Consider the following 12,247-nt stretch of genomic DNA (forward strand, 5'->3'; position numbering starts at 1 on the left):
TTATTGTCAACCCAAAATTTTAATACAATAAATTTTTGAGTTTTTATCATTATTCAATACTCAACTTTCTCATTAAAATCACACTTGAATATCAACATAAAAACCATTTTCTCCTAAGTATAATTCTCTAAATTTTATACTTCAATCTCTATTTCTTATTCCTATCCATCTAAATAATATATATAATTACAAATATGATATTAGACATACTTCCAAATCACACATAGGTATCCAAGAAGAATTTTCACTTATATGATCAGTTCATTCGAGAGAAAAAAAAATAGGCAATATTTATTAAAGGAAATTACATTAATTCGTTTTTAAGAAAAACATTACATTTTTAATTACCTTTCTGAAGAAGTGATTAAAACTCTTTTTTTTATTGATTTAATAAAAATAGATATGTATACCGTGCATATTGCCCTTTTTACAGTTTACACCATTTTTGTCATTATTCTTTTGTAGTTGGCGTGCGTACATAAATTATCAACTAACACAGTGGACTAGATCAATCACTCAACTATTCTTTATTTTACGATCAATTTCTTAACTGCTAATCCATGCCGACAAATGAAGATTTCGTTGAGGTGAAATGGTCTTTTTCATAGGCTCAGTCCACCATCACTAGGTATGATATGGTGCAGTTCATTTGTATATAATTTTTATGAATCAACAATAAAATATCCTATATTTCATTTCTCAGCACACGTCTTGGTGTCTTTATAAATGCAACTAATGTGGCCACAGAAAAATCAGCTAAATTCCAATACATAATATCAGTTTCAGCATTCACTACATAGTAATAAATAAAATGGCATCTCGATGGTATTTCTCTGTTCTTCTCCATGCCTTCGTGTTTGCAACTGTTGCAAGCTTAGGTTTCTCTCAGTTGACACCTAATTACTACGATTACTCTTGCCCCAATGCTTTGAGCACCATCAAGAGTGTGGTAGAGGCTGCAGTGCAGAGAGAGAACCGTATGGGCGCTTCATTGCTGCGCTTGCACTTCCATGATTGTTTCGTTAACGTAAGACTCTGCATGCATGTGTTTTTATGTACCTAGGTTGTACCAAACAAATATATATATGTATGTATGTACCTTGATAGTTTATGCATGTGTTCATATACATCTACCACTATTCTCTCTTAATATGTCATTTTTGTGATGGTGATTGAACAGGGTTGTGATGGTTCGATTCTGCTAGACCCTTCACCCACCATTGACAGTGAAAAGAATGCATTTGCAAATGTTCAATCTGTAAGAGGATTTGAAGTTGTGGATGAGATCAAGCAAGCTGTGGACCAGGCATGTGGAAAACCAGTTGTTTCTTGTGCAGATATACTGGCTATTGTCGCTCGTGACTCTGTTGTTGCGGTGAGTAATTTTAACACAAAAATGTTGAATTAATTAAACGTTAATTACTCTATGATTATTATAAAATTAATCGATGTATATAGTTTATTACACAGTTGGTGGATGCACTAATTAATGTTTATGTCGTTTTAAATATAAAAGTTTTATATCTCTGCCAACAACAACAGAAGTGTTTTTTTCTTATTAATTTTTAAAAATTGATAAAATATTAAATAATGTTCTTAATTCTTAACATTTCACCGTCAAATTTTGTTAAATTTGTTAAAGGTTTTATGATAATTTTTTAATTAATATTAAAGTAAAAATATATCAAATTGTATAAATAACTCAAATGTTATCATGAAACCTGTTTAAAATATTAAATAAATTTAACAAAATATTATTAAAAAAATTAAATCTATAGAGTTTTAGAATTTAAGGACTAAATTAGACAAAAATTTAAAAAAAAAATCTAATTTCAATTTTCATTTAAAATTGAGATACCAAAATCGTATTTAATATTTTTTTTACGGTGATTACACCATTTTGAATTGAATTAGTCTCCAGGGAAATATATACACGATGTTCCCTTTTGGGATAACTTTCCTACACCAAAGTCAAAAGCCATGTATTACGTACAGAAACCTAATAGAATAATTTTATTACTTTCTAGGGATACACCAAGTCCAAATAACCCATTGGTTGAATCTCAACCCACCTATAAAATTATTTTGGACGTCACAGCGTATGTAGGGTGATAATGACATACCGTGTGTGAAGTTTCAGTCACTGAAATCTGTTCTATGTCCATGCTCAAATATAGCACATACGTTTTTCTAATAACATATGAATGAAACAATTTGTGAATTGTGAACAATAATTATGCAGTTAGGTGGGCCAACCTGGGAAGTGCAACTGGGAAGAAGAGACGCCACCACAGCAAGCCGTGACGCAGCAAATGCAAACATTCCAGGACCGTTTTTCAGCCTCTCTCAACTCATCACCAACTTCAAGAACCATGGTCTCGATGAGAAGGACCTTGTTGTTCTTTCTGGAGGCCACACCATTGGATATGCACGTTGTTTTAACTTCAAGGCCCACATCTACAATGACTCAAACATCGATCCCAGCTTTGCACAATATCTCAAATACATTTGCCCTGTCAATGGCGGTGACCAAAACCTTGCTCCTTTGGACTCAACACCCGCCAACTTTGACGTATCTTATTACTCTAATTTGGTTAACAAGATTGGACTTCTTCACTCTGATCAAGAACTCTTCAATGGTGTTTCTACTGATGCACTTGTTCAACAGTACAGTTACGACAACCAAGCTTTCTTCCGAGACTTCGCTAATTCTATTGTCAAGATGGGAAATATTCAGCCTCTTACTGGGAATCAAGGTGAAGTTCGTGTTAATTGCAGGAAAGTGAACTCTTATTAAACGAAACTAAAAGTGAGGTATATGCTCATATATACTTATGTATTAGAAATTTCAAGGTTAAAATCCATTTTCCATTTATATATGTCAACAATTCCTAAGTATGTACTCATTCTCTTTTTTAATTTGTGCGAATATTTATAAACGTTGATAAACTAGTGCTATGTGTATGGAATAAATGGGTTCCATTGTATGTTCACAATTGGGATTCTTAATATGCTAGCCAAGCTTGATCAGCCTTGTTTCTCTTTATGGCTTGTTAGGGCTCTTGTGAATATTTGACGGATAAAGTGAAACAGTGTTAGCAGAAAATAACTTTACGCTTACTAACGCAACATGATGATGGTTTTTATTAAAGTATAATGTAATTCTAGAAAAATATAGAAAATTCTAAAATAGAAATACTGAAATATCATGCAATGCAATGCAAATTCTAGAACATCATAGAAAAGTTTAAAGATAGGAAGTAAAAATCATAACATTATGTGTAGGTAGAAAATCTAGAATATTATACAGAAGTTATAGCTAGCAATTTCTAGAATAATATACGGGTCTATAAATACCCATATACACTACCACTTGTAAGCAAGACAACATCTAACAAATTACTCACAACAATTTCACCTACTATTTTCACATTCTACTATTTTTACAATTTTCATTATCTCATCAAAACTATTTCTTTCACAACCTCAAAATACTATCAATTTTGAATAGTAGTTGCGCTTACGATTGCGGTCATAGTTACAACTATGGTAGTACACTTTTGTAAACGTTGTAGAGTCAACTTTATGTAAACGCTATAGAGTGGGTCGTATGGAGACACTATAGAGTCGGCCAATTGTAGACGCTATAGAGTCCTCCTTATGTAGATGCTATAGCGTGGTTTTACTCGTCCCTAGATGCGACGCTATAGCGTGAGCATAGTCGCATGAATTTTAAATTAGTTTTGATGTAGAGTGGGCCTAGCTGACGTTATGGCCGACGCAAGCTATAAAGTAGCAAACTAATTTGATGTATTTGCATGCTCTGTTTTTATATTAAACCTGATAAATAACATACATATATACAATAAATCATATTCTTTCCAACTTCAACAAGAATTACTCTCAACTTCAAAAGTGATAATTTTGAGCATCAAATTATAACAACATTGTACTTGAAAATATAACAATAAAGGAAGCAAATATTTGTCCAGAAAGTGATTGTGATTACATTGGTCAATAAGTCTATTACAATGTTCACTATCATACTACTACTAAAGTTCTACATTCTTTTTTCTCAAATCAATGAATTGAATGTCTCACTTGCATAGCTGACCAAAGCTAACATGATTCACAGAATTCAACATTCTTTTGGTAAAATTAGAGTTTGCTTTTGCAGCAAAAAGTGAAACAAGACATGAAAGGACTAAGGTAGCTGTTGATATAACACAATTGCTTGCACACACAAATTTGTACGACCATGCTTAATTGCAAACTAGTTTCAACCAAGCACCACCTGTTTTACCTACTGTTGAAGGTAACACCCACATGACTTGATAACAAAAATGCAACAAAGTTACATTACAGCTAATATATCTATATTATACATACCAAGAAAAAGTAACATGAGGTTGACATGTTCTTCTTTTTCTTTTACCAAGAAAAAGTTACATACATACCAAGAAAAAGTTTAAGAAACTTTTACTATACTTAATATATAAAAGAAAAAACTGGGGTTTTGTTTTTCAGTTCACCTTCATTTTGTGTGGTTCATGTGTCTGATAGGAGTAACAAGAGATGGATTGAGCATACACTTCTTTCATAAACCATCAAAGTCTTACACAACTAGGACAAGAAAGTAGAGAAAGATTCAAAACAAATGTGACTTGCAAGGTGGAAAAAGGCACAAGAATGGTAAGACCGTACTAGTGATGGTGAATGGATAACAAAAGGGTTGCAAGAAAATTCTTATCCTCTACACCAACTTTGGCAAGAACTGAAAGAAAGCCATAAAAAACCATTTGGCAATGATGCAATACCATTTTCTACAGGCTAAACACATGTCTATGCTAGTAACTCCCAATCATGTTCGACTTCAATATTGGGATACATTAGGGTTTCACAATCAACAAATCAGAGAGGTGTTTTGACCTTACCTAGTAATTCCTGTTTGAATTTGTGAAATCAACAACCAAGTGGGGATTCGCTCAAGCTCCACGAACCTTGAAATTCATTCGTTCACCGATCTTCATAGGAAATGGAGGTCGGACAAGATTGGAGTTCGGAGGTGCACTGCAAAAGAAATGAGAAATGAAGTTGGAAAATAAATGTGGTACACAAATGCAGCTGGAACAACAAAAAAGAAATGCACCTCGTTGTTCAAAGAAGTAAGAAATGCATCTTCTTGCTCGAAGAAGTGAGAAATACAGCTTCTTGCTCGAAGAAGTGAGAAATGCAACTTCTTCTCAAAATGTAGCTTCTTTTTCGAAGTATTGCGTGCGAAGTGGGTTCGAGCTAGCTGAAAGGTCAGGACTCCAAATAAAAGGGGGAAACTTTAATATGCGTGAATCTTTTTAATTTCTCATTTTTTTTCCTCTTTCTTAGACCCAACGTCAACAAAGATGCAACAAACGTGGACATTATGCATCCCAAACTTGCGCGACTCTATTGCGTTGTCTTCGAAGACGCTAAATGCAACGTAAAATTTAAATAATAATATAAAATATTAATATATATTATCTGACTTCCAATTTAAATATTTTATATTTTTTTTTCTTGTGTAGCGTCAGGTTAGCCGACATATGACCGACGCTTTTAGCGTCATACTTGATGTAGACGCAATTTTTTTACAGCTAATTTGAGACATTCTTGTAGTGTTATATAGCAGGTTTCGTGAAAATGGAAAAAAAGAGAGGGACATGTTTCATGTGGGCTTACTGAAAGTGGGAAAGCAAAATGTGTGAAATGTGAAATAATTGCATCATTCAATTTAACTTTTTAATCCATAAATACATGCTTGCGCAGACAATATTTAATGTTATTACTTTTAAATTTGCATCCATTTTAAAGGGGGTTTGACCTACTTTACCATTACCATTATGATTTAATTTTTTTACTAAGCGTCTACTAGACCTACACTTATAATAAAAAAAAAATTATTTTTTAATGTCAGTCTAGCACATACAATATTTAATATTATTATTTATTTATTGTTTAATTTACACCAATTTTAAAGTGGGCTTGGCCCACTTTATCATTAACTTTTTATTTTTTTATTCATAAATACAACTCACTTATATTAAAAAAAATTTAATATCAACCTAGCACTTACAATGTTTAATATTATTATTTTTTTAATTTGCGTTCATAGACTTTACTCACTCCATCATTAATGTTTTTAAATTTTGTTTATTTATATTAATTAGTGTCTGTTAGACTGATGCTTGTATTAATAAAAGACCATATTTTAGCGTCAACCTAGCCAGACAATGTTTAATATATTATTATTTTCATTTGTTGGTTAATATTCGAGTCCATTTTGGAATGATTTTGACCCACTCTTTCATTAATATTTTTATTTATTTTTTTTACCTAGCATTGGCTTGATGAACACTTATATAAATAAAAATATTTTGAAGTGTCAGCTTAACCCATACAATGTCGAATATTATTATTATTTTATTTAGTCTTTAATTTTCATTTATTTAGAGTCAGTTTGACCCACTCTATTCTTTATATTTTATTTTGATCGACTCTGTTCAATGACAACATTCTTGTAGTGAACGTATCACTAGTAAGTTTACATAAGCTAATAATAAAGGTTTTAGCATATAAGTTAAAAAAATACTATTCAGTGTCACAAATGAAACTCAATAATTGTTTTTTATGGTAGAAATCTACTTGATAGTATTTTGGTTGCAGACGAATTAGTAGATAAAGTAAGACAAAGAAAGAAAATTTGTTAGTTTATAAAGGTAGACTTTGCAAAGCTTATGGTTTAGTAAGATGGAACATTCTAAGTTATATGATGGAAAGGTTGGATTTTAACAAACAGGCTAACTAGATAGAGGGTGTTTAGTATCAACAACTATACTTGTTAGTAAGAACTTCAAAGATGAATTCATTCCAACAAAAGAACTCAAATAATGAAATTCACTAGCCCTTTTCTTAATTTTTTGGTAGTGGTTGAAGGGTTAACAATGTTAGCACCAGTGTAATAAGGGCTTTTGGCCCCGGTTATTTTTGTCATTTTGCCTCGGTTTTAGAACCGAGGCATATTGGGGTGAGGCCAAAAGGGGGTGCCTTTTGGCCTCGGTTATCACCCGAGGCCGTAAAAACACTTTTCTGCCTCGGTTGCAGAGGGACCAGAGCCATAGGTTCAACAATATTTTTTTTAATTAAAAATTTCGCAGAGCCTTTGGCCTCGGTTATGGTAAGAACTGAGGCCATATACCCCATCAGTACCCATCTTGTTGCCGCGGAAGGTTCCAATGTGGAAGTAATCATTGACACCCGTAGAGACAAAAAACAAGGATTTAGAAATATGCTTCTCTAATTCTTCATTCTCGGTGAACGTCTTTGGCAAATTATGCTTAATAGTCCTATGGAAGAACTTAATTTGTTTGTCTAGTGTCAAAGACGTATCCTGCAACCAAAAAGGGTACATCATGTTAAAGACAAAAAGTACCCGAATGATGATGAACTTCAAACACAGGGGCGACATTAACTTACGTTGTTGGTATCTGGCAGAACACCAGATCCAGCAGATGCATAATTAATGCCCGTTCTTACTTTGTTCCTTTGATGCTTCGAAAGTCCCAAGTAAGGAGGGGTTAAGCCTTTTCCTTCTCACATTCTGAACAGCAAACCCACTGTGGATTCCTTCGCGGCTACCTTCACGCTCAACGCACTCGCTGTGGAAGCTGTATTCACATACAGGGAGAACCTTCAGCTTCGCGCCGTCGATGAACGCGCCGAGGCAGATGCAGCACTCTGACTCCTCCGCCGCCGCGCGCTGGTGCAGGATGAACGGTAGGCGCTTGATCGCGTCGGCGTCGAGGTCGTCCTGAGAAGGAAGCATCGACGGTAAGGAGGGGTTAAGCCTTTTCCTTCTCACATTCTGAACAGTAAACCCACTGTGGATTCCTTCGCGGCTACCTTCACGCTCAACGCACTCGCTGTGGAAGCTGTATTCGCATACAGGGAGAACCTTCAGCTTCGCGTCGTCGATGAACGCGCTGAGGCAGATGCAGCACTCCGACTCCTCCGCCGCCGCGCGCTGGTGCAGGATGAATGGTAGGCACTTGATCGCGTCGGCGTCGAGGTCTTCTTGAGAAGGAAGCATCGACGGCGCCTGGTGCGATGGGACGGCGTCGAAGCGGAGGCCGTGGTGCCGGCAGATCTGTCGAGCGAAGAAGAGCCACAGGCGAGAGCTTGTCACAACCTTGCAAGCTTCCCGATCCGCCAGAGCCACCGGCAACGGCTTGCGGAGACGGTGGCTGGAGCAGCACAGTGGCAGCACAACATGGTTGCAGAGCTTCGCGTGGTGGTGGTGGGTGGCTGGAGCAGCAGGTTGTAGAGAGAAAGAGAGAGAGAGAGGAGAAATGCACCGCGGGGAAGAAAAGGGGGTTCGCGAATTTTGAACCCTAATTAAACTATATGGCCTCGGTTCAATTAATAACCGAGGCATATAGCCCTTTTTGGCCCCGGTTCAATGACACCCGAGGCCAAAGACGTAATGGTTAGTGGCATTTTTGAAATATTCAGCCACATTTTTGGCTTCGGGTCTTTGGAACCGAGGCATATAACCCTCTTTTGGCACCGGTTTTTTTGAACCGAAGCATATAACCCTCTTTTGCTTCGGGTTTTTGCTGAACCGAGGCATAAAAGTTGCCTGAAATTACAAAAATGCCACCGCGCCATTAAATGCTTCGGTTCCTGACCAACCGAGGCATATAAGGCGAGGTAAAAATGCAATTCTGCACTAGTGTAGTAAGAAAAGTTACAAAATTGCATAAATGGTGTAAAAGTGATAAGTAATGCTAATGGAAAAAAACGTTGCAATTTGCGAATGATTTCATTTGTGAGAAAACAATGAAGAATGTGATGACAATAAAATGTATTTTAAGATATTGAACTTCACTAAGAGGATATTATCATTCAAGTAATTAGGGATCCTGACTGGGAGTAATTCTAGAAAGAGGAAAATGTGGGAAAATATGATTCTTAAAATTAAAGAAAGACTAGCAAGGTGGACAACTAGATAACTATATGTAATAACTATATTGTAATCACCATCCTCCCACTTTATTTTAGGTGTAATTACTCGGATGGTACCCACTTTGGTAGAGGTATGTCAATCTGGTACCCGCTTTTAAAAAAGTGTCAATAGCATCCCAACTTTTGAAAAGTGCTTCTATTAAGTCCCTTTCAGACGGAGTTGACTAACGCTGTTAACGACGTTCCACGTGTCAATCTGTGGTTTTTTTAATTTTTTTTTAATTTTTTGGAAAAAAAAATTAAAATTGCCACATGTCAGGTCCCTGTGTGTGACACGTGGCATTGCAATGCCACATGTTAGTGTCATCAGATGAAATTGTCTTGATTTCGATTTAGTCCCCATATATGTCATTTGGTTTTAATTTAGTACCTACCTATGTGTATCTGATTCAATTTTGTCTCAAGTTTTTTTAATAATTAAAATATTTTTATAATCTATTTTTTATAAGATTAAAACTAATTAAGCATAAATATTTTTACAAAATTAAGTACTAATATTTATATTGTTTCTTTCATTTTCAGACCAAATTTATTATTTGTATAAATGTTATACTAATATTTTTTTTATTAAAAACGAATTTTTAAAATATTACTTTATTAATTACTTTTTTATTCAGAACTCATGTTTTGTTAATTATTTTTTTTTCCAAAATAGAACAATATTGTCTCTTACTCATTTTAAACCAAAAAATTTCTATTTGTATGAATGTTATACTAGTTTTTTGTATTAAAAATGACTTAATAAAATGACTTTTACTACTAAATTTTAATATAAATATCAAATACTTAATTTTTGTAAAAATTTTATACATAATTAATTTTAATTTTAAAAAAATAGATTTTAATTATTAAAAAAATTAGGTCAAAATTGAATTAGATACACATAAGTAGGTACTAAATTGAAACAAGAAGACATATATAAGGACTAAATCGAAATCAACACAATGACATCTGATAGTGACACTAACACGTGGCATTGCAATGCCACATGGCACTGATAATGCCACATGTCACACACAAGGACCTGACACGTGGCATTTTTATTTTTTATGTTTCAAAAACTTTTTAAAAAATTAAAAAGAAAATTTAAAATAAATTAAAATAAATTAAAAATAAATCAAAAAAACGCTAAAGTGACATGTGGCACGTCGTTAATGGCGTTAGTCAACTCCGTCTGAAAGGGACCTAATTGAAGCACTTTTTCAAAAGGTGAAATGCAATTGACACTTTTTTAAAAGCGGCTACCAGATTGACACACCTCTACCAAAGTGGGTACTATCTGAGTAATTAAACCTTTTTTTTAACTTTCTTCAGTAAGTGATTAAAGAAAGACTTAAATACACAAATGATCCCTATTTTCGCTATATTTGTTTAATTTGGTCATCATTTTCATGTTGTATTCAATTAGGTCCTCATTTTTGTCAAATTTTGATCAATTTGGTCATTTTTACTAACGGGATTTAAATAGTTAACGTTTTTGAACCGTACATACCACGTGTCAGCTCCTTGTTTTTTTGATTTTTTGATTTCAAAAAAATTGTCCACGTGTCAAGTCACAATTGTGTCATGTGTCAATGTTAGTGTCACGTGTCATTTTGTGGTTGTATTATTTCTTTTTGTTCAACTTAGTTCTGATATTCGTTATTTTTGTTCAATTAAGTCCCTATATTTATTATTTTTGTTTAGTTTAGTCCCACTTTTTTTGTAAATAGAATAATTTTTTCCATTTCAACTTGAGACCAAATTTACTTATTTTTATAAATATTATATATTTATTTTTAAAATTGATATTATTATTATTATTATTTATTTTTGCAATTCAATTATAAATTATTATATTTAATTATAAATTGAATATAGTTCTTAGATTCAATTGTTAAGTAGAATATAATTATTTAAAATATTATTAAAATTTAATTATTAAATGTTTTAAAAATATATATTAACATTTGTAAAATTAACATTTAAATATAAAATATTTAACATTTTTATTGCATTTTATATGTTAAAATTTAAAATGTGTTATATTTAAATGTTAATTTTATAAATATTAATTTACTTTTCTAAAATATTTCTAATATTTGAAATATTTCTAAATATCAATTTTAAAAATATCAGTATTTATAAATATTAAAAAAACAATTAATAATTATATTCTAATAATATTTTAAATAATTGCATTCTATTTAACTATTAAATATAAGAATTTTATTCAATTTATAATTTAATTTAATAATTTATAATTGAATTTCAAAAATAGTTAATAAAAATGTCAACTTTAAAAAAATATTAGTATAATTTTAATAAAAGATATTATATTTAGCATGAATTTAAAAGGAACGAAATTGATTCATTTTAACCAAAATTGGGACGAAAATGAATAAAAATAATGAATATATGGACTAAATTGAATAAAAATAACAAACATAAAGACTAAATTGAACAAAAACAATAATAATACAACTACAACTCAAACGTGACAATAACATTGATATGTGACACAATTATGACTTAAAACGTGGACAATTTTTTATAAATTAAAAATAATTAAAAAAATTAAAAAATAAATTAAAAAATTTTAAAAATTTAAAAAATAATAAAAAAAATCAGGAGCTGACACATGACATGTACTATTAAAAAATGTTAACTATTTAAACACGGTTAGTAAAAAGGACCAAATTGATAAAAGTTTGACGAAAACAAGGACCTAATTGAACACAAAACAAAAATGAGGACTAAATTAAATAAAAAAACGAAAATAGAGACTAAATGCATATTTAAGCCTTAAAGAAATATAAAAATATTCAAAGATATTTTTTATAGGTTGATGTGAGAAGGTAGGAAAATAACATATAGGTGAAAATGGCATATACTCATCAGTGTTAGGTAAGAACATTTGGCGTCCACTGTGGGACATGGGTAAAATATTTTCTTAGCTACAAGATATATGGTAGTCACTTTATGCCATATTCAAACATCTACATCCTTGGTAGTTGACACACTACAAAGAAACTAATAATTAGTGGAGGTTTTTTTTTTTCAATTTGTGGAGGTTTTCACCCTCTACAAATTAATTTGCAGAGGTTTTCTAAACCTCCATAGTTAGAGTTGCCACAAACTATTTGCGGAGGTTTTGAACGACCCCTGGTATCCGAGTTATATTACGGAGGTTGTTTTGTGGAGGGTTTTA

General features: G+C 32.4%; 1 protein-coding gene across 1 annotated transcript; it reads left to right on the forward strand.

Moving 5' to 3' along the window:
- The first annotated feature begins 749 nt into the window (after positions 1-749).
- On the forward strand, positions 750-2,878 carry LOC114166256 (cationic peroxidase 1-like). The gene is made up of 3 exons (XM_028050972.2): positions 750-1,027; positions 1,181-1,375; positions 2,243-2,878. Exons 1-3 carry the CDS (start codon positions 812-814, stop codon positions 2,795-2,797), a joined length of 966 nt encoding a protein of 321 aa, XP_027906773.2. The 5' UTR covers positions 750-811; the 3' UTR covers positions 2,798-2,878.
- Positions 2,879-12,247: the final 9,369 nt, after the last annotated feature.

Source organism: Vigna unguiculata, chromosome 10, assembly GCF_037176805.1.
Source record: "Vigna unguiculata cultivar grain cowpea cultivar isolate G323 ecotype 2 chromosome 10, ASM3717680v1, whole genome shotgun sequence".
Taxonomy (NCBI): domain Eukaryota; kingdom Viridiplantae; phylum Streptophyta; class Magnoliopsida; order Fabales; family Fabaceae; genus Vigna; species Vigna unguiculata.